This window comes from Dryobates pubescens, chromosome 22, assembly GCF_014839835.1.
Source record: "Dryobates pubescens isolate bDryPub1 chromosome 22, bDryPub1.pri, whole genome shotgun sequence".
Classification (NCBI taxonomy): Eukaryota; Metazoa; Chordata; class Aves; order Piciformes; family Picidae; genus Dryobates; species Dryobates pubescens.
The window spans coordinates 1,130,407-1,154,623 of NC_071633.1; the positions used below are offsets into that span (position 1 = coordinate 1,130,407).

Here is a 24,217-nt window from a genome sequence, read left to right on the forward strand (position 1 = left end):
CAAGTTCTGCCCCAGGAGGCTGCTGGAACCCTGCAGCAGGCTGCCCAGGGAGGTGGCTGAGGCTCCATCCCTGGAGCTGTTCCAGGGGAGGCTGGAGAGGGCTCTGGGCAGCCTGCTCCAGGGGAGGATGTCCCTGCTGGGGGCAGGGCTGGGACTGGAGGAGCTCTGGAGCTCCCTTCCAGCCCAGAGCTCTCTGTGGTTCTGTGATCCCTTCAGGCACTGGGAGGCTGCTCTGAGGTCTCCCTGCAGCCTTCTCCTCTGCAGGCTGCACAGCCCCAACCCTCCCAGCCTGGCCCCACAGCAGAGCTGCTCCAACCCTCTGAGCATCCCTGGGGCCTCCTCTGGTCTCTCTTCTATATTGAGGGTCCCACAGCTGGCCCCAGCCCTGCAGGTGAGGTCTCCCCAGAGCAGAGCAGAGGGGCAGGATCCTCTCTCCAGCCCTGGCCACACTGCTTTGGCTGCAGCCCAGGCTGCCCTTGGCCTCCTGTGCTGCCAGTGCCCATTGCTGCCTCCTCTCCAGCTTCTGCCCCCCAGCTTCACCCCCAAGGCCTTCTCTGCCAGTGGAGGATGTCCCTGCTGGGGGCAGGGCTGGGACTGGAGGAGCTCTGGAGCTCCCCTCCAGCCCATTCCATGACTCTGTGTCCCAGATGCTGATTCCAACACCAATACAGAACCCCCAGACCCAGGACCCCTCAGGTTATTTCAGTCCTGACCCCTGAGCAGCTGAGCTGCTCGTGCCAGGGGTCTGTCCCCCCCCACGGCTGGGTCCACCTCTGCCTTTTGCATCTCCTGCTCCTGAAGATGTTTTCAGGGGGGGGCAGAGGGCAGGGCAGAGGGGAAGGCTCCTGCTGGGAGCAATCCCTTGCTGCTTTTGCACACACAGGCCAACAGCAGAAGCAAAGAGGCATTGCTGGAGCTGCTCAGTTGGGGTCACTGCAGGAGGTAGCCATGGGGTCACTGCAGGAGGTAGCCACCAGCACCTGGACTTGATCCCAGAGGTCTCTTCCAGCCTCACCACTTGAGTGACTCTCAGGGAAGGGAGAGGTTATGTGGCAATGCAGAACAGAAAGCAGGGAGATTGCTTTCATCCTCCTGAAACATGTCCTGGCTCCAGCTGCTGTGCTGAGCAGGGCTCAAGACTGGCAAAGAATCCCAAAGGCACAGAGCTGGCAGGGCTGGCAGGGACCCCAAGGATCCCAGAGCTGGCAGGGCTGGCAGGGACCCCAAGGATCACAGAGCTGGCAGGGCTGGCAGGGACCCCAAGGATCACAGAGCTGCCAGGGCTGGCAGGGACCCCAAGGATCCCAGAGCTGCCAGGGCTGGGAGGGACCCCAAGGATCACAGAGCTGCCAGGGCTGGCAGGGACCCCAAGGATCCCAGAGCTGGCAGGGCTGGCAGGGACCCCAAGGATCACAGAGCTGCCAGGGCTGGCAGGGACCCCAAGGATCCCAGAGCTGGCAGGGCTGGCAGGGACCCCAAGGATCACAGAGCTGGCAGGGCTGGCAGGGACCCCAAGGATCACAGAGCTGGCAGGGACCCCAAGGATCCCAGAGCTGGCAGGGCTGGAAGGGACCCCAAGGATCCCAGAGCTGGCAGGGACCCCAAGGATCCCAGAGCTGCCAGGGCTGGCAGGGACCCCAAGGATCCCAGAGCTGGCAGGGACCCCAAGGATCCCAGAGCTGGCAGGGCTGGAAGGGACCCCAAGGATCCCAGAGCTGGCAGGGCTGGCAGGGACCCCAAGGATCCCAGAGCTGGCAGGGCTGGCAGGGACCCCAAGGATCACAGAGCTGGCAGGGACCCCAAGGATCACAGAACTGGCAGGGCTGGCAGGGACCCCAAGGATCCCAGAGCTGCCAGGGCTGGCAGGGACCCCAAGGATCCCAGAGCTGGCAGGGCTGGAAGGGACCCCAAGGATCCCAGAGCTGGCAGGGCTGGCAGGGACCCCAAGGATCCCAGAGCTGGCAGGGCTGGAAGGGACCCCAAGGATCCCAGAGCTGGCAGGGCTGGCAGGGACCCCAAGGATCCCAGAGCTGGCAGGGCTGGAAGGGACCCCAAGGCTCAGCCAGTTCCAACCCCCCTGCCATGGGCAGGGACACCTCACACCACAGCAGGTTGCTCACAGCCACCTCCAGCCTGGCTGCAAACACCTCCAGGCAGGAGGCTTCCACCACCTCCCTGGGCAGCCTGTGCCAGGCTCTCACCACCCTCCTGGGCAACAACTTCTTCCTCACAGCCAATCTCAGTCTCCCCACTGCTGGTTCTGCTCCATCCCCCCCAGGCCTGTCCCTCCCTGACCCCCTTCACAGGGGAGATCTGCACCTCAAACATTGGGGTCCTGGAGCTGTGCCAGGAGGCCTTTGCTGGGGGTCTGCCTGCAGCCCCAGGCAGGGCAGCAGCAGAAGGGCTTAGCTGGGGCTGAATGAAGTTTAGGAGGAGAGCTGTTGAGGCTCCTGTGATGCAGGATGGGGACTCCACCACACCCTGGGCAGCCTCTGCCAGGCCCTGACCACTCTGCCACTAAAGACATTTTCCCTCCTCTCCAACCTCAGCCTCCCCTGGCACAACTGCAGCCCACTGCCACCTGGCCCCAGTGCCCTTTCCCCCCTGCCCTGTTTCTTGCAGCAAGAAGTTGCTGATTTATTTTGAACCTCATGAGGCTGAGGGAGACCTCCTTGCTCTCTGCAGCTCCCTGAGAGGAGGCTGCAGGGAGCTGGGCTTGGGCTCTGCTCCCCAGGCTCAGGGGACAGGAGGAGAGGAACTGGCCTGGAATTGTGCCAGGGGAGGCTTGGGTTGGAGAGGAGGAAAAATGTCTTTGGTGGCAGAGTGGTCAGGGCCTGGCAGAGGCTGCCCAGGGGGGTGGTGGAGTCCCCATGGCTGGAGGGGTTCCTGTGGCCATGGCCCCTGGGGCCAGGGCTTGGTGGCTGTGGTGGGGCTGGGCTGGTGTTGGCCTGGCTGATCCTGGAGGTCTCTTCCAACCCAGCCCATTCCATGAGTGCAGCTTTGCTCAGGGCTGGGTCAAATGCTGCTTCTTTCCCTGAGCTTTCCTGCTCCTGGGCAGACTTGCAGGGAGCTTTGGTAGGAGAAGTGGAGAGCAGCTCTCCCCTGGGTGTGCAGGAGGCTGGGGGGAGGGAGTGCAGGGGCAGGGTGCAGCAGAGGGCTCAGGGAGTGTGCTCTGCAGAGCCTGCCAGAGGCACATGTCTGCCTGGGGCTCAGCAGCTGGCAGGGGCCCCAGCCTGATTCATCTGCTGGAGGAGGCTGCAGGAATGAGGGTGGTACTGGGAGAGCCTGGGCTGAGGGGGATATTCTCCTAGGGGCAGGGCATCTGGCTCAGGGGGAGGGCTGACTGCTGCAGTGCCTCCCCTCCTAACAGCGGGGAGCTGCCAGGGCTGCCAGGCCCCCATGGCCACAGGAGCCTCACAGGGACCCAGGCTCTGAGACTCACAAATCCCTCACCCCAGGCATGGCTTGGGTGAGCTCTCCACAAGCCATCACTTCTTGGGTGGAGGATTCTGAGTTGCCTACCCCTTGGTCTCACTGCCTGCCCCTTGCCTTTATCACAGAGCCCCAGGCTGCCTTGGGCTGGAAGGGACCTCTCAGGCTCCCCCAGCCCAGCCCCCTGCAGCCCCCAGGGACAGCCCCAACCCCAGCAGGCTGCTCCCAGCCCCACACAGCCTGCCCTGCACTGCTGCCAGCCATGGGGCAGCTCCACCTCTCTGGGCAGCCTGGGCCAGGCTCTCCCCAGCCTCAGCACCAAACATTTCTCCTTCTCTCCACTCTCAATCTCCCTCTTGCAGTTCCAACCATCCCCCCTTGGCCTGGCCCCACAGGCCCTGCTCCAGACTCTGTGCCCAGCTCTCTGCTCAGCCCTTGGAGCACTGCAAGGCCACCAGGAGGTCTCCTGCAGCCTTCTCCTCTGCAGGCTGCCCAAGGCCAACTCTCTCAGCCTGGAGCCTCCCAGCAGAGGGCTTCCAGCCCTGCCAGCACTGCTGTGGCCTCCTCTGGCCCTGCTCCAGAGCTGCCCCAGCACTGCTTGGGGGTCTGAGCAGAGCAGAGGGCAGAATCCCCTCCTGCCCCTGCTGCCCACACTGCTGGCTCAGCCCAGGCCAGGCTGGGGCTGGGCTGGCAGTGCTCAGTGCCAGCTCCTGGCCAGCTCTGCACCCCCAGCACTCCCAAGCCCTTCTCCCCAGGGCTGCTCTCCAGCCCTTCACTCCCAGCCTGTGTGGACTCCATTCTGTACTGGTGCATCCCTGACTTCCTTCTTCCTGTATCCAGAAGGATGCCATCTCTGTGCCCAGGAGAGCAGGAGCTGCCAGCAGCCCCACAGCCTCTGCTGCCACCCTCCTTGCTGTGCCCCAGAGAGCCTCCGGCGCTGCCTCCGCCTGGGGCGGCAGCCCAGGCAGCCCCCAGGCCCTGTCCCCCCCTGCTGTGGGATGCTGAGGGCCCTCAGTGCTGCTGGCCCAGCCAACAATCAGACAGTTTGAAACTGCAAAAGGAGATTCAGGAGAGGCTTTCAGGTGACCCAAAGTGGCCATTGCTAGCTGGAAGCAGGGATGGCCATGGGGATGGTCAGAGGGACCAGCAGCATGGCCCCTGGTGTGGCTGCATGGAGCAGCATAGCCAGAGGGATCAGGTGTCCTGGTGGAGATCGACCATCCCTTAGCTTCCCTCAGGCTTGTGGCCTCCTCTGGAGCCTCTCCAGCAGCTCCTGTGCTGGGGGCCCCAGAGCTGGAGGCAGTGCTGCAGGTGGGGGCTGAGCAGAGCAGAGCAGAGGGGCAGAATCCCCTCCCTGTGCTGCTCTCTCCCTGCTCTGGCTGCAGCTCAGCACTCCGCTGGCTCTGGGCTGCATGTGCAGGGAGCTGCTGGGAAGAACTTGGCAGTGAGGGTGCTGAGAGCCTGGCACAGGCTGCCCAGGGAGGCTGTGGTTGCCTCCTGCCTGGAGGTGCTTAGGGTCAGGCTGGATGAGGCCCTGAGCAGCCTGTGCTGGGGGGAGGGGTCCCTGCCCAGGGCAGGGGGCTGGAGCTGGCTGAGCTCTGAGCTCCCTTCCAGCCCAACTCCATTCTATGAGAGGAGGAGGAAGAGGAGGAGGAGGAGGAGGAGGATGGTGATGATGATGATGATGATGATGATGATGATGATGATGATGATGATGATGATGATGGTGGTGATGGTGATGATGATGATGATGATGATACCTCAGGCAGGGTTGGAGGCAGGTCTCAGCAGAGCTGAGCCAAAGGGCAGAATCCCCTCCCCTGCCCTGCTGCCCACACTCCATGTGCCTCCAGCTGCCCCATCTCAAAGGCCTCCAGGCACTTCTCATGGTGTAACCAGCCACCAGCTCTCCTGAGAGCTCCTCAGCTGACCTCCAGCTGCCCCTGGCCTGGGGGGGGGTTCCTAGGGGAGCCAAGGGCGAGCAGCCCTCCTGTCCTGTGTCAGGTGTCCTGGGTGACCCTCTGTGGGGAGGCAGTGTGGAGCTCCTGGAGCACAGGAGGGTGCTGCAGAGGGCCCTGGCCAGGCTGGGGCCATGGCTGAGGCCAATGGGAAGGGATTCAACAGGGCCAAGGGCAGGGTCCTGCACTTTGGCCACAACAACCCCCTGCAGGCTGCAGCTGGGGGAGAGTGGCTGGAGAGCAGCTGCAGAGAGGGACCTGGCAGTGCTGGGGGACAGCAGCTGGGCACAGGAGCCAGCAGTGTGCCCAGGGGGCAGGGGAGGCCAAGGGCATCCTGGCCTGGAGCAGGAGCAGCGTGGGCAGCAGGAGCAGGGATGGAACTGTGCCCTGTGCTGGGCACTGCTGAGGCCTCCCCTGCAGCACTGCAGGCAGCTCTGCACCCTCACTGCAGGAGAGCTCCTGAGGGGCTGGACAGGGCCGGAAGCACTTCCTGATGGAAGGGGCTGGGGCTGGGGGCAGGAAGCACTTCCTGATGGAAAGGGCTGGGGGCAGGAAGCACTTCCTGATGGAAAGGGCTGGGGCTGGGGGCAGGAAGCACTTCCTGATGGAAGGGGCTGGGGCTGGGGGCAGGAAGCACTTCCTGATGGAAAGGGCTGGGGCTGGGGGCAGGAAGCACTTCCTGATGGAAGGGGCTGGGGCTGGGGGCAGGAAGCACTTCCTGATGGAAAGGGCTGGGGCTGGGGGTTAGGAAGCACTTCCTGATGGAAAGGGCTGGGGCTGGGGGCAGGAAGCACTTCAAGATGGAAAGGACTGGGGCTGGGGCTAGGAAGCACTTCCTGATGGAAAGGGCTGGGGCTGGGGGTTAGGAAGCACTTCCTGATGGAAAGGACTGGGGCTGGGGGCAGGAAGCACTTCCTGATGGAAAGGGCTGGGGCTGGGGGCAGGAAGCACTTCCTGATGGAAAGGGCTGGGGCTGGGGCTAGGAAGCACTTCCTGATGGAAGGGGCTGGGGCTGGGGGCAGGAAGCACTTCCTGATGGAAAGGGCTGGGGCTGGGGGTAGGAAGCACTTCCTGATGGAAAGGGCTGGGGCTGGGGGTTAGGAAGCACTTCCTGATGGAAAGGGCTGGGGCTGGGGGCAGGAAGCACTTCCTGATGGAAAGGGCTGGGGCTAGGAAGCACTTCCTGATGGAAAGGGCTGGGGCTGGGGGCAGGAAGCACTTCCTGATGGAGAGGGCTGGGGCTAGGAAGCACTTCCTGATGGAAGGGGCTGGGGCTGGGGGCAGGAAGCACTTCCTGATGGAAGGGGCTGGGGCTGGGGGCAGGAAGCACTTCCTGATGGAAAGGGCTGGGGCTGGGGGCAGGAAGCACTTCCTGATGGAAAGGGCTGGGGCTAGGAAGCACTTCCTGATGGAAAGGGCTGGGGCTGGGGGTAGGAAGCAATTCCTGATGGAAAGGGCTGGGGCTGGGGGTAGGAAGCACTTCCTGATGGAAAGGGCTGGGGCTGGGGGTAGGAAGCACTTCCTGATGGAAGGGGCTGGGGCTGGGGGCAGGAAGCACTTCCTGATGGAAGGGGCTGGGGGCAGGAAGCACTTCCTGATGGAAAGGGCTGGGGCTGGGGGTAGGAAGCACTTCCTGATGGAAGGGGCTGGGGCTGGGGGCAGGAAGCACTTCCTGATGGAAAGGACTGGGGCTGGGGGCAGGAAGCACTTCCTGATGGAAAGGGCTGGGGCTGGGGGCAGGAAGCACTTCCTGATGGAAGGGGCTGGGGGCAGGAAGCACTTCCTGATGGAAAGGGCTGGGGCTGGGGGCAGGAAGCACTTCCTGATGGAAGGGGCTGGGGCTGGGGGTTAGGAAGCACTTCCTGATGGAAGGGGCTGGGGCTGGGGGCAGGAAGCACTTCCTCCCAGCAGGGCTGGGTGGGCACTGGGATGCAGTGCCCAGGGGGCGCTGGAGTTGCCCTCCCTGGGGGTCCTGAGGGGAAGCTTGGATGTGGCAGCTGGGGCAGGGCTGTGCTGCTGTGCTGCTGCTGCCTCAGGGCCCTCGGAGCTCTCTTCCAGCCTCGGTGACTCTGGGGGGCTGTGATCCAGGGGGGTTGGAACTGGCTGATCTTCAAGGCCCCTTCCAGCCCAACCCCTCCTGTGCCCCTGTGCCATGGGAAGTGTTCTGCCAGCCCTAAGCCAGCAGCAGAGGCTGCTTCCTAAAGCTGCATGTGCACAGGGGTCCCTTGCAGGTGGGTGCATCACCCCAGGCAGAGGCTCTTGCAGGACCTTTTTCCCCTCCCTCTGGCCCCTGGGGTGGGGGAAGCCAATCCCCCTTCCAGTGCCAGCCCCCTGTGGGCATTCCCTGGGCTCCTCCTCTCTGCTCTTGGCTTGTGCCAGCTGGGTATGGTTGCAGCAGTGGTGCCTCAGTGCAGTGACAGCTGACTGAGGAGGCCTGGGTGCAGCCTGGTGGCTGTGCACAGCTGCTGAGTGAAGATGAGTGCCTGTCAAAAGCAAAGGAGCTGTTCAGATGCTGCTTACCTCCTGGGGAGGGCTGTGAGCAGCAGCTGCAGCAGAGGCCTCCACACTGCTCCCAGGCTTTGCCTTGGCCTCCTCTGATGCTGCTCCAGCTCAGCTCAGCTGCAAGGCTGAGCCTGCCCAGCACCAGCAGGGAGGGGAACAAACACAGCTCCCCTCCTGTCCCCAGCCTTGGGCAGAAGACCCTAAGCTGGGGGGCAGAAGCTGGCCAGGAGGCAGCAATGGGCACTGGCAGCACAGGAGGCCAAGGGCAGCCTGGGCTGCAGCCAAAGCAGTGTGGCCAGGGCTGGAGAGAGGATCCTGCCCCTCTGCTCTGCTCTGGGGAGACCTCCCCTGCAGATCTCAGCACTAACAGAAGGACCTGGAGCTGCTGGAGTGGATCCAGAGGAGGCCACCAAGATGAGCAGAGGCTGCAGAGCCTCCCCTGTGGGGCCAGGCTGGGAGGGTTGGGGCTGTGCAGCCTGGAGAGGAGAAGGCTGCAGGGAGAGCTCAGGCAGGGTTGGAGGTGAGGTCTGAGCAGAGCCCAGGGGCAGGATCCCCTCTGCTGCCCTCTGCCCACCCTGCCCTGGCTGCAGCCCAGCACCCAGCTGCCTGAGGGCTGCAGGAGGCACTGCTGGCTCCTGGGGAGCTGCTCAGCACCCAGCACCCCCAAGGCCTTTCCTCAGGGCTGCTCCAGGCCTGGATTGGTGCCTGTGTATCTGTGTCCTGCCACTGCAGCTGGTTCCTTCCCCAGCAGGCTGGGACACTGCCTGCTGCCCTGGGGTCTGCTCCTGCCTGCAGGGAGCTCTGGGGCTGGTGAAGGCTGGGCCAGACCTGTGGCCTCACCAGCTTCTGCTTTGCTTTGCAGTGAGGGCAGAGGAGGAGAGCAGCTGCCTGTGGCCTGCCCCCCGGCTCCCCTGGCCTCGCAGCCGGCTGTGCCACGCCAGGGGAGCGGCGGGCACCGAGCCGCGCCGGCGGGAGGGAGGCCCGGCCGCGGCTGCCCCGGGGCCGTGCTGCCTGCTGGCCCTTGCCGCCCCCAGAGGACACCCCAGCTGCTGCCAGGCAGATGCCTGCAGGGCAGAGGCCAGCTCCAGCTGAACTGATGCATCTGGGCACCTGATACCAGGCTCAGGTAAGGCCACCTTGCTCAGAGCCGCGAGCTGCTTCGAGCCAGGGAACTGCTGTGCTGGGGAGAGACCTCTGAGATGATCCAGGCCAGCCCTGAGCCCAGCACTGAGCCTGAGCCCAGCACTGAGCCCAGCACTGAGCCTGAGCCCAGCGCTGAGCCCAGCACTGAGCCTGAGCCCAGCGCTGAGCCCAGCACTGAGCCTGAGCCCAGCACTGAGCCTGGGCCCAGCGCTGAGCCTGAGCCCAGCACTGAGCCTGAGCCCAGCACTGAGCCTGAGCCCAGCGCTGAGCCTGAGCCCAGCACTGAGCCTGGGCCCAGCGCTGAGCCTGAGCCCAGCACTGAGCCTGAGCCCAGCACTGAGCCTGAGCCCAGCATTGAGCCTGGGCCCAGCACTGAGCCTGAGCCCAGCACTGAGCCCAGCACTGAGCCTGAGCCCAGCACTGAGCCTGGGCCCAGCGCTGAGCCTGAGCCCAGCGCTGAGCCTGAGCCCAGCACTGAGCCCAGCACTGAGCCTGAGCCCAGCACTGAGCCTGAGCCCAGCGCTGAGCCTGAGCCCAGCACTGAGCCCAGCACTGAGCCTGAGCCCAGCACTGAGCCTGAGCCCAGCGCTGAGCCTGAGCCCAGCACTGAGCCTGAGCCCAGCGCTGAGCCTGAGCCCAGCACTGAGCCCAGCACTGAGCCTGAGCCCAGCGCTGAGCCTGAGCCCAGCACTGAGCCTGAGCCCAGCACTGAGCCTGGGCCCAGCGCTGAGCCTGAGCCCAGCACTGAGCCCAGCACTGAGCCTGAGCCCAGCACTGAGCCTGAGCCCAGCGCTGAGCCTGGGCCCAGCACTGAGCCTGGGCCCAGCACTGAGCCTGGGCCCAGCGCTGAGCCTGAGCCCAGCACTGAGCCTGAGCCCAGCGCTGAGCCTGGGCCCAGCACTGAGCCCAGCACTGAGCCTGAGCCCAGCGCTGAGCCTGGGCCCAGCACTGAGCCTGGGCCCAGCACTGAGCCTGGGCCCAGCGCTGAGCCTGAGCCCAGCACTGAGCCTGAGCCCAGCACTGAGCCTGGGCCCAGCGCTGAGCCTGGGCCCAGCACTGAGCCCAGCACTGAGCCTGGGCCCAGCACTGAGCCTGAACCCAGCACTGAGCCTGAGCCCAGCACTGAGCCTGAGCCCAGCGCTGAGCCTGAGCCCAGCACTGAGCCTGAGCCCAGCACTGAGCCCAGCACTGAGCCTGAACCCAGCACTGAGCCTGAGCCCAGCACTGGGCCTGAGCCCAGCACTGCCAGGCTGACACTCAGCCATGGCCCTCAGCACCACAGCCCCACACCTCAGCAATGGAGACTCCAGTGTTGCCCTGGGCAGCCTGGGCCAGGCCTTGGCAACCCTCTGGGGAAGAAATTGTTTTTCATGTCCAAGCTCAATCTCCCCTGGGGCAACTTGAGCCTCTTTCCACTTATTTTCTCACTTGGCACTTGGGAGCAGAGCCCAACCCCCACCTGGCTCCAACCTCCCTTCAGGGAGCTGGAGAGAGCAAGGAGGTCTCCCTCAGCCTCCTCTCCAGCCTGAACATCCTCAGCTCCCTCAGCTGCTCTGCACAAGCCTTGGCGTCTGTGCCCCAGTGCTTGCACCTGGGTTGTATTTCCACACCCCCTTCTCAAACTCACAGATCACAGCTCCACAGCCTGCACTGGGCTGGGAGGGAGCCTGCAAGGGCATCCTCTGCATCCCTGCAGCCAGAGCAGGCTGCCCAGGGACACAGCCAGGCTGAGCCTCAATGGCTCCAGGGATGGAGCCTCCAGCACCTCCCTGGGCAGCCTGTGCCAGAGTCTCCCCAGCCTCCCTGGGCACAACTCCCTCCTGGTGTCCAACCTGACTCTGCCCTGCTCCAGTGCCAAACCCTTGCCCCTTGGCCTATCCCCACAGCCCCTCCTGAGCAGTCCCTCCCCAGCTGCCTGCAGCTGCCCTGCAGATGCTGGGAGGTGCTCAGTGCAAGGTGCTCTCAGGGCAGTCACTGCCCCCCAGGACAGCTGGGAGAGGCCTCTGGCTGGCTCTGTGCTCCTGCTGCTCTGGGACAAACCAAACCTTGCTCCTCTGCGCTCAGCTCTGCGTTGTGGTCAAGGAAATAAAGGTGCAGGGAGGATCTCCTGTGCCTTGCTTCATCCTGCTGCAGGGGGGCTGACGCTGCCCAGCCTGCGGGGGGCACTGCCCGGCCTGCGGGGGGCACTGCGGGGGACACTGCCCAGCCTGCGGGGGGCACTGCGGGGGGCACTGCCCAGCCTGCGGGGGGCACTGCGGGGGGCACTGCGGGGGACACTGCCCAGCCTGCGGGGGGCACTGCGGGGGGCACTGCCCAGCCTGCGGGGGGCACTGCCCAGCCTGCGGGGGGCACTGCGGGGGGCACTGCCCAGCCTGCAGGGGGCACTGCGGGGGGCACTGCGGGGGACACTGCCCAGCCTGCGGGGGGCACTGCGGGGGGCACTGCCCAGCCTGCGGGGGGCACTGCGGGGGGCACTGCGGGCGGCACTGCAGGGGGCACTGCCCAGCCTGCGGGGGGCACTGCAGGGGGCACTGCAGGGGGCACTGCGGGGGGCACTGCGGGGGGCACTGCGGGGGGCACTGCCCAGCCTGCGGGGGGCACTGCGGGGGGCACTGCGGGGGGCACTGCGGGGGGCACTGCCCGGCCTGCGGGGGGCACTGCGGGGGGCACTGCGGGGGGCACTGCAGGGGGCACTGCGGGGGGCACTGCCCGGCCTGCGGGGGGCACTGCCTGGCGCCGTGCAGCCCCTGCTGGGCCTCGCTCAGCCCTGCTCCCCCCGCTGCAAGCAGAGCCGTGGGGGCTGGGCTGGCTGCAGGCTGTGCAGGCTGCTCTCCTGCCCCAGGAGCAGAGCTGCTCTGGGCAGTGCAGCAGGCTGCAGCTCCTTCGGCCAGGCCCCAGCCCTGAGCAGCTGTGCCGTGAGCATGGGCACAGCAACCCCGGGAGGCTGCGGCCTGGGGGCAGAGCAGGCCCTGGGGGTGCTGGGTGCCAGCAGCTGGAGATGAGCCAGCAGTGCCCAGGGGGCAAGAAAGGCAGCAGCAGCCTGGCCTGGAGCAGCAATGCTGTGGGCAGCAGGGGCAGGGCAGGGATGGTGCCCCTGGGCTGGGCGCAGCTTGAGGGCTGGGCTCAGCTCTGGGCTCCTCACTCCCAGAAGGACTTTGAGGGCTGGAGCAGGGCCAGGGAAGGGCAATGGAGCTGGGGAAGGGTCTGGAGAGCAGGGCTGGGGAGGAGCAGCTGAGGGAGCTGGGGGAGTTCAGCCTGGAACAGAGGAGGCTGAGGGAGACCTCATTGCTCTCTGCAGCTCCCTGAGAGGAGGCTGCAGGGAGCTGGGCTTGGGCTCTGCTCCCCAGGCTCAGGGGACAGAAGGAGAGGAACTGGCCTGGAATTGTGCCAGGGGAGGCTTGGGTTGGAGAGGAGGAAAAATGTCTTTGGTGGCAGAGTGGTCAGGGCCTGGCAGAGGCTGCCCAGGGGGGTGGTGGAGTCCCCATGGCTGGAGGGGTTCCTGTGGCCATGTCCCCTGGGGCCAGGGCTTGGTGGCCGTGGTGGGGCTGGGTGGAAGGTTGTGCTGGATGCTCTCAGGGCTCTTCCCTCACCCTGATGGCTCTGGCAGTGTCTCCTTCCAGGCTGTTGCTCTCAAGTCAAACCTGCAGGCTCCTGCAGGGCCAGCTGAGGATGCAAACCACGGTGTCAAGAGGGCTTTGAAAATAGCAGCTGAAAGAGGAACAGCGACCTGCTGAGCCTCAGCCCTGCTGGATGTGGTTGCAGCAGCCAAGCACCTTCTTGGCCTCTCCCCCCAGCCCTGGTTTCAGTCTGAGCCAGCCCAGGCTGCTGGGTCAGAGCTGCCTCCTTGCTTCGCTCCCCAGCCACCAGTGAGCTGAATGTGTTCAGGACCCCAGCACAGCTCCACCTGACTCAGCCTCCAGTGACAGGCAGGAAGAACCCCACAGTTCCAGGGGGCTCCATGGGCTGGGGGCAGCTGGGCAGCAGGAGGTGGTGGTGCTGGGAGAGGAGGCTGGGGCAGGACTGCAGATGGGGGAGGTTGTGCCCTGGAGCTGGCTGGGGTTGGAAGGGAGCTCAGAGCCCAGCCAGCCCCAGCCCCTCCCCCCAGCACAGGCTGCTCAGGGCCTCATCCAGCCTGGCCCTGAACACCTCCAGGCAGGAGGCAGCCACAGCCTCCCTGGGCAGCCTGTGCCAGAGTCTCCCCAGCCTCACTCTCAACCATTTCTTCCTCCTCTCCACTCTCAATCTCCTCTCTCCCAGCTCCAAGCCATTGTTCCTCAGCCTGGCACTCCCAGCCCTTGGCCAGAGTCCCTCCCCAGCTCTCCTGGAGCCCTTCAGGCACTGCAAGGCTGCTCTGAGGTCTCCCTGCAGCCTTCTCTTCTCCAGGCTGCACAGCCCCAGCTCTCCCAGCCTGGCCCCACAGGGGAGGCTCTGCAGCCTCTGCTCCTCTTGGTGGCCTCCTCTGGAGCCTCTCCAGCAGCTCCAGGTCCTCTTTGTGCTGGGGGCCCAGAGCTGGAGGCAGTGCTGCAGGTGGGGGCTGAGCAGAGCAGAGCAGAGGGGCAGAATCACTCAGCCAGGGAGAGCTCAGAGCTGCAGTTCAGTATCTGCAGGGGAGCTGCAGGCAGCTGGGGAGGGACTGCTCAGGAGGGGCTGTGGGGATAGGCCAAGGGGCAAGGGTTTGGCACTGGAGCAGGGCAGAGTCAGGTTGGACACCAGGAGGGAGTTGTGCCCAGGGAGGCTGGGGAGACTCTGGCACAGGCTGCCCAGGGAGGTGCTGGAGGCTCCATCCCTGGAGCCATTCAGGCTCAGCCTGGCTGTGTCCCTGGGCAGCCTGCCCTGGCTGCAGGGATGCAGAGGATGCCCTTGCAGGCTCCCTCCCAGCCCAGTGAAGCTGTGGAGCTGTGAGTCTGACTCCTGGCCAAGCTCCCAGCAGAAGGGCTCTGTGTGAGGGGGGCTGAGAGGAGCCAGCTCTGGGAGCAGAGCTGCAGTGCATTTGTGGGAGCCCAGCTCAGGGCCCTCTGAGCTGCAGCCCTCTGCATGCTCCTCAGGGTTGCTGCTGGTGCCTCAGCTCCATCCTTACACCACAGCCATTTGCCTTCTGCTGGCTTAAACTCTGTCAGATCCTGAGTCCTGGGGAGTTCCACAGAACCACAGAGGGTTAGGGCTGGAAGTGGTCTCTGGGAGTCATCCAGCAGCCCCCTGCCCCAGCAGGGCACAAGGGCAGGGCCCCCAGGGCAGGGCCCCCAGGGCAGGGCACCAGAGCAGGGCACAAGGGCAGGGCACCAGAGCAGGGCACAAGGGCAGGGCACCCAGGGCAGGGCACCAGAGCAGGGCACCCAGAGCAGGGCACCTGGGCAGGGCACCCAGGGCAGGGCACCCAGGGCAGGGCACCAGGGCAGGGCACAAGGGCAGGGCACCCAGGGCAGGGCACTCAGGGCAGGGCACAAGGGCAGGGCACCCAGGGCAGGGCACCCAGGGCAGGGCACCAGGGCAGGGCACCCAGGGCAGGGCACCCAGAGCAGGGCACTCAGGGCAGGGCACCAGAGCAGGGCACCAGGGCAGGGCACCCAGGGCAGGGCACCCAGGAACACAACCGGGGGGGTTGGAAGCTCTCCACCCCAGGAGCCTCCACAGCCTCTCTGGGCAGCCTGCTCCAGGCTCCAGCAGCCTCACACCAAAGAATCTGCTCCTGCTCAGCTCCAACCTCCTGGGTTCCACTTTGTGTCCCTTGCCTCCTGTCCTGTCCCTGGGCCCCACTGAGCAGAGCCTGGCCCCTTCCTGCAGCCCCCCTCTCAGCCCCTCCCTCCCAGCCTTCTCCTCTGCAGGCTCTCAGCCCCAGGGCTCTCAGCCTTCCCTCCTCACACAGCTGCTCCAGGCCCTGCAGCATCCTCACAGCCTGCCCTGGATCCTCTCCAGCAGTTCCCTGTCCCTCCTGAGCTGGGGAGCCCAGAGCTGGGCACAGTGCTCCAGGTGTGGCCTGGGCAGGGCAGGGCAGAGGGGCAGCAGAGCCTCCCTTCCCTGCAGGCCACTCTCATGCAGCCCATGGCTGGGTGGGAGCTTGAGCAGTGGGGCAGGAGGAGCTGTGCAAGTGAGCTGCCTGGGGCAGGGGCAGTGTCTGTGCCTCCAGCAGTGGCCCAGAGGGAGCAGTGAGGGCAGGGAGTCCTGAGGAGCAGCCTGTGCCATGCTGCAGGGGGGCAGGGCACATGGGGCTGTGCCCCCAGGGCCCTGGGAAGCTCTCAGTTCCTCCTCTGGGCAGGGGGCAAGGCTGTACCCCCCAGCTGGCTGCCTGCTGGCCAGGGCTCCCCAGCCTGCTGCCCTGCCCAGGGCAGAGGGAGCTGAGCAGATCCTGCTGGCCAGGCCAGGCCTTTGGGAGCAGCTTTAAGGGGTTCTGTGAGTGGGGATGGCAGTTTGTGCCCCAAAGCAGAGAAGCCCTGAGTGGGCTGGAGGGGAGCTGCAGAGGGCATCTTCCCCAAGCCCTGCCCCCAGCAGGGACATCCTCCCCTGCAGCAGGCTGCCCAGAGCCCTCTCCAGCCTCCCCTGGAACAGCTCCAGGGATGGAGCCTCAGCCACCTCCCTGGGCAGCCTGCTGCAGGGTTCCAGCAGCCTCCTGGGGCAGAACTTGTTCCTCACATCCAATCTCCATCTGCTCTGCTCTGCTCTGAAGCCATTGCCCCTGGGCCTGGCCCTGCAGCCCTTTGGGCACAGTCTCTCTGCAGCCTTCTTGCAGCCCCTTCAGGTCCTGGCAGCTGCTCTGAGCTCTGCCTGGAGCCTTCTCCTCTGCAGGCTGCACAGCCCCAGCTGCCTCAGCCTGTGCCCAGGGCAGAGCTGCTCCAAGCCCCTGAGCATTCTCCTGGCCTCCTCTGGAGCCTCTCCATCAGCTCCAGGCCCTTCCTGTGCTGAGGGCTCCAGCCCTGGCCCCAGCCCTGCAGGTGAGGTCTCCCCAGAGCAGAGCAGAGGGGCAGGATCCTCTCTCCAGCCCTGGCCACACTGCTTTGGCTGCAGCCCAGGCTGCCCTTGGCCTCCTGTGCTGCCAGTGCCCATTGCTGCCTCCTCTCCAGCTTCTGCCCCCCAGCTTCACCCCCAAGGCCTTCTCTGCAGGGCTGCTCTCAGCCTCCTCCCCCCCAGCCTGGATGGGTGCTGAGGGTTGCCCTGAGCTAGGTGCAGGACCTTGCACTTTGCCTTCCTGAGCCTCCTGAGGCTCTCCTCAGCCACCTCTGGAGCCTGTGCAGGTCCCTCTGGAAGGCTCCATCCTGTCCTTACCAGCCCCAGCCCCCAGCCTGCACTGTGGTGCAGAGCCCTGCCTGGCACTGCCAGCACCTCCCCAGCTGCTGGGAGGCCTTCAGCAGTGTTGGCAGCCCAGGTGTGGGTGTTGGAGCTGGCTGCTGGCTGCTGCTCAGTGTCTGCAGGCATCTTCCAGGAGCCTCTTTGGGCTTCCAGCTGCTTCCTGAAGTGTGCCCTGGCAGCTGAGGCTGGGAGGGGGAGCTGGCAGCCTGGGGCTGTGCCCAGCTCCTTCCCTGCAGCAGGAGCTGGCTGGGGGCTTGCCTTGCCCCTTGGATTGGGCCTTTGGTGCTCACATCCTGGCACCTTTCTGCCCCTCCTGGGTGTTTCTGACCGTTGCTGTGTGTGGTTTGCTGTGTCCCTGTCTGCAGTGCTCCCAGGAGCCAGCTGGCTGGCAGTCACCTAACACCCTCAGGCTCAGGCAGTGTCAGCTGGGACCTGGCTGATGGCAGAGCCCAGAGGGTTCTGATCAGCTGAGTCTGGAACCTGGAGCCCAGGGAGCTCCCCTGGGCTTAGGGCTGGCTCCAGCCTTGTTCAGCTTCATCACTGACCTGGCTGAGGGCACAGGGCAGCCTCTGCCAGCTGGGCACCAGACTGGGAGCAGAGGCTGGGACCCCATCCAGACAGAGCTGGGCAGGCTGAGAGCTGGGGGAGAGGAACCTCCTGAGGCTCAGCAAGGGCAGTGTAGAGTCCTGCTCCTGGGCAGGAACAGCCTCCTGCAGCAGGGCAGGGGAGGGGAACCTGCTGGGGAGCAGCTCTGAGGAGCAGGAGCTGGGGGTGCTGGGGGACAACAGCTCCCCAGGGGCCAGCAGTGTGCTTTGGGGGCAAGAAGGCCAAGGGGGACCTGGGGTGCAGGAGGAAGAGTGTGGCCAGCAGGGCAAGGGAGGTTCTCCTGCACCTCTGCTCTGCCCTGGTCAGAATACACCTCTGGAGTCCTGGGTCCAGGTCTGGGCTCCCCAGTTCAAGAGGGACAGGGAAACACTAGAGAGTGTCCAAGGGAGGCTGTGAGGATGATGAAGGGACTGGAACATGGCTGTGAGGAGCAGAGGCTGAGAGCCCTGGGGCTGGGAGCCTGCAGAAGAGCAGCCCCAGAGGGCAGCTGAGCAATGCTCAGCAAGAGCTAAAGGAGCTGTGGGGGGCAAGAGGCTGGGGCCAGGCTCTGCTCAGTGGTGCCCAGGGACAGCACAAGGGACAGCAAGGGGCACAGAGTGGCAGCCAGGAGGTTGGAGCTGAGCAGGAGGAGAAAGTGGTTTGGTGTGAGGCTGCTGGAGGCCTGGAGCAGGCTGCCCAGAGAGGTTGTGGAGGCTCCTGGGGTGGAGAGCTTCCAACCCCCCCTGGGCACTGTGCTGCTGGGCAGGGTGCTGGGGGTGCCCTGCTGGGGGGGCCCTGCTGGGGGGGCCCTGCTGGGGCAGGGGCTGGGCTGGGTGGGCTCCAGGGGTCCCTTCCTGCCCCTCCTGGGCACTGTGCTGCTGGGGGAGCCCTGCTGGGGGAGCCCTGGTGGGGGGGCCCTGGTGGGGGTGCCCTGCTGGGGAGGCCCTGCTGGGGGTGCCCTGCTGGGCGGGCCCTGCTGGGGGGGCCCTGCTGGAGCAGGGGATGGGCTGGGTGGGCTCCAGGGGTCCCTTCCTGCCCCCCATGCTGGCTGCTGTGTGCCCAGAGCACAGCAGTGCAGGCTTCGAGCTGCTGCTGCTTCTCTTCCAGAGGCCTCTCAGGATGCTCTGGGTCCTGGGGGATCTCCTCAGGCTGTGCTGTGCCAGGGGAGCCCAGGGGCCGCAGAGAGCTCCTTGCAGCCCTGCAGGGAGCCTTTGGAGCCCTGCAGGAGGCCTTTGGGCTGCATTATTGGAGCTGTTTAGCTTCCAGAAGCAAACCACAGGGTGGAAGGGGTTGGAAGGGACCTCTGGAGCCCATGGAGTCCAAGCCCTCTGTCCCAGGGGAGGGAACACATCCAGGCAGGCCAGGGAAGGACTCCCCTGCCTCTCTGGGCAGCCTGCCCCAGGCTGGGGTCTGCAGAGCTGGGAAGGATGCTGAGGCTGTGGAGGTTCTCAGCAGGCCTCCTGCCAGCCCAGCTGTGCCCAGCTGCAGAGGCCAGGGAGCTGCAAGCCCTCCATGGGCAGCTCAGGTCCCTGCCTGCCTCCTGCTGGGGCCTGGCCACACCTGGAGTGCTGTGCCCAGCCCTGGGCTCCTCAGTGCCAGGGAGCTGTGGAGGGGCTGGAGCCAGGGCAGAGCAGGGCAAGGAAGCTGGGAAGGGCCTGGGGAAGGAATCTGGTGAGGAGAGACTGAAGGAGCTGGGGATGGTTAGAGTGGAACAGAGGAGGCTGAGGGAGACCTCATTGGTGTCTGCAGCTACCTGAGAGGAGGCTGTGGAGAGGCTGCTGCTGGTCTCTGCTCCCAGGTCATTAGGCACAGGACAGGAGGCAATGGCCTCAAGCTGCCCCTGGGGAGGTTCAGACTGGAGAGTGGGAAGAAATTTTCCCCATCCAGAGTGGTCAGGGCCTGGAATGTGCTGCCCAGGGGGGTGGTGGAGTCCCCAGGCCTGGAGGTGTTTCAGGGAGGCTTGGATGTGGTGCTTGGGGCTGTGGTTTAGGGCTGAGCCTTGCAGAGCAGGGTCCTGGGGTGGCCTTGGTGCTGCTGAGGCTCTGTTCCCAGCTGGCTGTTTCTGTGGCTCTGTGACCCCTGCCTCAGCCTGGGCTGGGGCTGGGGCCAGCAGCACAGGGCTGTGTTGGCCCTGCTCAGGCAGCCCTGTGCTGCCCACAGCTCCTCACTGCTCTGCCTCCTCCCTTGTGCAGAGCTTCTGCCATGAGGAAAGACATCGAGGCCCTGAGAGCCCAGGAGAAGGAGGAGATCGTGGCCAAGTATGAGAAGGTAGCAAGGCCCTGCCTGCCCCCTGCCCCTGCCTGCCTGCCCCCTGCCTCCCCTGCCTGCCCCCTGCCCCTGCCTGCCTGCCCCCTGCCTCCCCTGCCTGCCCCCTGCCTGCCCCTGCCTCCCCTGCCTGCCCCCTGCCCCTGCCTGCCTGCCCCCTGCCTCCCCTGCCTGCCCCCTGCCTGCCCCTGCCTGCCCCCTGCCTGCCCCCTGCCTCCCCTGCCTGCCCCCTGCCTGCCCCTGCCTGCCCCCTGCCTGCCCCCTGCCTGCCCCTGCCTGCCCCTGCCTGCCCCCTGCCTGCCTGCCCCTGCTTGCCCCTGCCTGCCCCCTGCCTGCCCCTGCCTGCCCCTGCCTGCCCCCTGCCTGCCTGCCCCCTGCCTGCCCCTGCCTGCCCCCTGCCTGCCCCCTGCCTACCCCTGCCTGCCTGCCCCCTGCCTGCCTGCCGCCTGCCTGCCCCTGCCTGCCCCCTGCCTGCCTGCCCCCTGCCTGCCCCCTGCCTGCCCCCTGCCTGCCCCAGGGCTGCCTGCCTGCCCCCAAGCTCTCCCTCCTTCCCCTGGCACCTGCAGGGCTTCCCTGCACCTTCCCCCAGCAGGGCTGCAGCCCCCCCAGCACTGCTGTGTGTGGCAGGGGCAGGGCTCAGCTGCTGCCTGCTTCCTCTGCCTGCCCGGGGGGCTCCTGCCAGCCAGAGAGGGGCTGCTGCCTCTGGGCCTGGGGGGGGATGCAGGCACAGGGGGGGATGGGGGACTGGGGGGGTGGGCCCGGGGGGGGCTGTGGGCCCAGGGGGGGCTGTGTGGGGGCTGTGTGGGGGCTGTGGGGCTGGCTGTGGCCCGGGGGGGGGCTGTGTGTGGGCAGGCCCCGGGGCAGCAGCAGTGGGGCAGCAGCAGTGGGGCAGCAGCAGTGGGGCAGCTGGTGCTGCGCTGTGTGCTGCAGGGCAGGCAGCAGGGAGCTCACATCGACCCTTGGGAAGATGCTGACTTCACCCTCTACAAAGTCACAGACCGCCTGGGCTTCCTCCAGTGAGTCCTCTGCCCCCTGCCCCCTGCCCTGCCCTGCCCTGCCCTGCCCTGCCCCACCCTGCCCTGCCCTGCCCTGCCCTGCCCCCCCTGCCCTGCCCTGCCCTGTCCTGCCCTGCCCTGTCCTGCCCTGCCCTGCCCTGTCCTGCCCTGCCCCCCCTGCCCTGCCCTGCCCTGCCCTGCCCTGCCCCCCCTGCCCTGCCCTGCCCTGTCCTGCCCTGCCCCGCCCTGCCCTGCCCTGCCCCCCCTGCCCTGCCCTGTCCTGCCCTGCCCTGCCCTGCCCTGCCCCGCCCTGCCCTGCCCTGCCCTGTCCTGCCCTGCCCTGTCCTGCCCTGCCCTGCCCTGTCCTGCCCTGCCCCCCCTGCCCTGCCCTGCCCTGCCCTGCCCTGCCCCCCCTGCCCTGCCCTGCCCTGTCCTGCCCTGCCCCGCCCTGCCCTGCCCTGCCCCCCCTGCCCTGCCCTGTCCTGCCCTGCCCTGCCCTGTCCTGCCCTGCCCCCCCTGCCCTGCCCTGCCCTGCCCTGCCCTGCCCCACCCTGCCCTGCCCTGCCCCCCCTGCCCTGCCCTGTCCTGCCCTGCCCTGCCCTGCCCTGCCCCGCCCTGCCCTGCCCTGCCCTGCCCTGCCCCACCCTGCCCTGCCCTGCCCCACCCTGCCCCGCCCTGCCCCGCCCTGCCCCACCCTGCCCTGCCCTGTCCTGCCCTGCCCTGCCCTGCCCTGCCCCGCCCTGCCCCCCCCGCCCTGCCCCCCCCCTCCTGCCCCCTGCCCCTGCTGTGGCCTCCTCAGCCTCCTGCCGCAGGGAGCTGCAGGGCAGCCTGGAGCTGCTCAGCAGAGGCTGCTCAGGGGCCTGAGGCTGCCCCAGCCCCAGAGTCACCGAGGCTGGAAGAGAGCTCCGAGGGCCCTGAGGCAGCAGCAGCACAGCAGCACAGCCCTGCCCCAGCTGCCACATCCAAGCTTCCCCTCAGGACCCCCAGGGAGGGCAACTCCAGCACCCCCTGGGCACTGCATCCCACTGCCCACCCAGCCCTGCTGGGAGGAAGTGCTTCCTGCCCCCAGCCCCAGCCCCTTCCATCAGGAAGTGCTTCCTGCCCCCAGCCCCAGCCCCTTCCATCAGGAAGTGCTTCCTGCCCCCAGCCCCAGCCCCTTCCATCAGGAAGTGCTTCCTAGCCCCAGCCCCAGCCCTTTCCATCAGGAAGTGCTTCCTAGCCCCAGCCCCAGCCCCTTCCATCAGGAAGTGCTTCCTGCCCCCAGCCCCAGCCCCTTCCATCAGGAAGTGCTTCCTGCCCCCAGCCCCAGCCCCTTCCATCAGGAAGTGCTTCCTACCCCCAGCCCCAGCCCTTTCCATCAGGAAGTGCTTCCTAGCCCCAGCCCCAGCCCCTTCCATCAGGAAGTGCTTCCTGCCCCCAGCCCCAGCCCCTTCCATCAGGAAGTGCTTCCTGCCCCCAGCCCCAGCCCCTTCCATCAGGAAGTGCTTCCTAACCCCCAGCCCCAGCCCCTTCCATCAGGAAGTGCTTCCTGCCCCCAGCCCTTTCCATCAGGAAATGCTTCCTGCCCCCAGCCCTTTCCATCAGGAAGTGCTTCCCAGCCCCAGCCCCAGCCCTTTCCATCAGGAAGTGCTTCCTGCCCCCAGCCCCAGCCCCTTCCATCAGGAAGTGCTTCCTGCCCCCAGCCCCAGCCCCTTCCCTCAGGAAGTGCTTCCTGCCCCCAGCCCTTTCCATCAGGAAGTGCTTCCTGCCCCCAGCCCCAGCCCTTTCCATCAGGAAGTGCTTCCTGCCCCCAGCCCCAGCCCCTTCCATCAGGAAGTGCTTCCTGCCCCCAGCCCCAGCCCCTTCCATCAGGAAGTGCTTCCTGCCCCCAGCCCTTTCCATCAGGAAGTGCTTCCTGCCCCCAGCCCCAGCCCCTTCCATCAGGAAGTGCTTCCTGCCCCCAGCCCCAGCCCCTTCCCTCAGGAAGTGCTTCCTGCCCCCAGCCCTTTCCATCAGGAAGTGCTTCCTAACCCCCAGCCCCAGCCCTTTCCATCAGGAAGTGCTTCCTGCCCCCAGCCCCAGCCCCTTCCATCAGGAAGTGCTTCCTGCCCCCAGCCCCAGCCCCTTCCATCAGGAAGTGCTTCCTGCCCCCAGCCCCAGCCCCTTCCCTCAGGAAGTGCTTCCTGCCCCCAGCCCTTTCCATCAGGAAGTGCTTCCTGCCCCCAGCCCCAGCCCTTTCCATCAGGAAGTGCTTCCTGCCCCCAGCCCCAGCCCCTTCCATCAGGAAGTGCTTCCTGCCCCCAGCCCCAGCCCCTTCCATCAGGAAGTGCTTCCTAACCCCCAGCCCCAGCCCTTTCCATCAGGAAGTGCTTCCTGCCCCCAGCCCTTTCCATCAGGAAGTGCTTCCTGCCCCCAGCCCTCCCCTTCCCTGGCACAGCTTCAGGCCCTGCCCTCTCCTGTCACAAGCTGCCTGGGAGCAGAGCCTGCCCCCTCCCCACCCTTCAGGTAGTTGTGGGGAGTGCTGAGGTCCCCCCTGAGCCTGCTGCTCTCCTCAGCCCCTTGCTGCAGCCCCCTGCTCCCCCAGCCCCTCTCTCACCACTGCCCCTTGCCCTTGCAGCGAGCAGGAGCTGCCCACCCGCACTGCCCTGGAGGAGAAGGTGAGTGCCCCCCAGCCCTGCTGGGCAGCAGCCTGCACTGAGCCTGCTGCCCACTGTGCCACCCAGAGAGCAGCTCTGCTTGCTGCCCAAGCTCCTGGGCCTTCTGTCTTGCTAGGCTGGAGCCCCAGGCTGCCTTGGGCTGGAAGGGACCTCTCAGGCTCCCCCAGCCCAGCCCCTGCAGCCCCCAGGGACAGCCCCAACCCCAGCAGGCTGCTCCCAGCCCCACACAGCCTGCCCTGCACTGCTGCCAGCCATGGGGCAGCTCCACCTCTCTGGGCAGCCTGGGCCAGGCTCTCCCCACCCTCAGCACCAAACATTTCTCCTTCTCTCCACTCTCAATCTCCCTCTTGCAGTTCCAACCATCCCCCCTTGGCCTGGCCCCACAGGCCCTGCTCCAGACTCTGTCCCCAGCTCTCTGCTCAGCCCTTGGAGCACTGCAAGGCCACCAGAAGGTCTCCTGCAGCCTTCTGCAGACTGAACATCCCCTGGGGCCATGGCCACAGGAACCCCTCCAGCCATGGGGACTCCACCACCTCCCTGGGCAGCCTCTGCCAGGCCCTGACCACTCTGCACAGAGCTCCTGCAGCTGCCTGTGCATCGTCCTCAGCCCTGCTGTGAGGTCCCATGGAGCCAGCCCTGCCAGGGCACCACTGCACCAGGGCCCTCAGCACCACATCTCCATGACTTTGGAACCCCTCCAGCCATGGGGACTCCACCACTGCTCTGGGCCAGGCCTTGGCAACCCTCCTGGGAGGGAAGTTGTTCCTCTTGTCCAAGCTAAACCTCCCCTGGGGCAGCTTGAGGCAGTTTCCCCTTGCCCTGCCACTTGCTCCTTGGGAGAAGAGCCCAACCCCCCCTTGCTGCAGCTACAGGGAGGGAAGTGTGGGCTCAGGACACATCTCCTGGGGCTTCTCCCTCACTGTGCCTCTGGGGCTCTCCCCCCTGCCCAGCACAAGCAGCAGGAGCTGGAGCGTGTGGACAAGTGGCTGAAGATGCTGAAGAAGTGGGGGAAGTACAGGAGCAGTGACAAGGTGAGGAGGAGGGGGAGGAAGGGCCAGGGCCAGAGGGAGGCAGCCTCCCAGGGAGGCTCTCAGAAGGTTGCTGGAGCAAGCAGGGACCCCTGGGCAGCACTGCCCTGCCCTGCCCTCTGAAACCTTGCCCTGGAGCTGCAGGGGCCCAGGGCAGGGGCAGGTCCTGCTCTGGCTGCAGCAGGGCTTGGTGCTGCACTGCCTGCACCCCTGCTGCCCTCTGCCTGCACCCCTGCTGCCCTCTGCCTGCACTCCTGCTGCCCTCTGCCTGCACCCCTGCTGCCCTCTGCCTGCACTCCTGCTGCCCTCTGCCTGCACCCCTGCTGCCCTCTGCCTGCACTCCTGCTGCCCTCTGCCTGCACTCCTGCTGCCCTCTGCCTGCACTCCTGCTG

General features: G+C 66.6%; 1 protein-coding gene across 1 annotated transcript in view; it reads left to right on the plus strand.

The window, feature by feature from the left end:
* The first annotated feature begins 8,939 nt into the window (after positions 1-8,939).
* The window catches only part of LOC104302079 (USP6 N-terminal-like protein), a 39,859-nt gene continuing 24,581 nt past the window's right edge, over positions 8,940-24,217 (plus strand). The window contains exons 1-5 of the mRNA XM_054171982.1: positions 8,940-9,018; positions 19,094-19,169; positions 20,097-20,182; positions 22,758-22,797; positions 23,748-23,828. Of these exons, the coding sequence (XP_054027957.1) occupies positions 19,104-19,169; positions 20,097-20,182; positions 22,758-22,797; positions 23,748-23,828 (273 nt within the window). The 5' untranslated portion in view covers positions 8,940-9,018; positions 19,094-19,103. The remainder of the gene's footprint in view (positions 9,019-19,093; positions 19,170-20,096; positions 20,183-22,757; positions 22,798-23,747; positions 23,829-24,217) is intronic.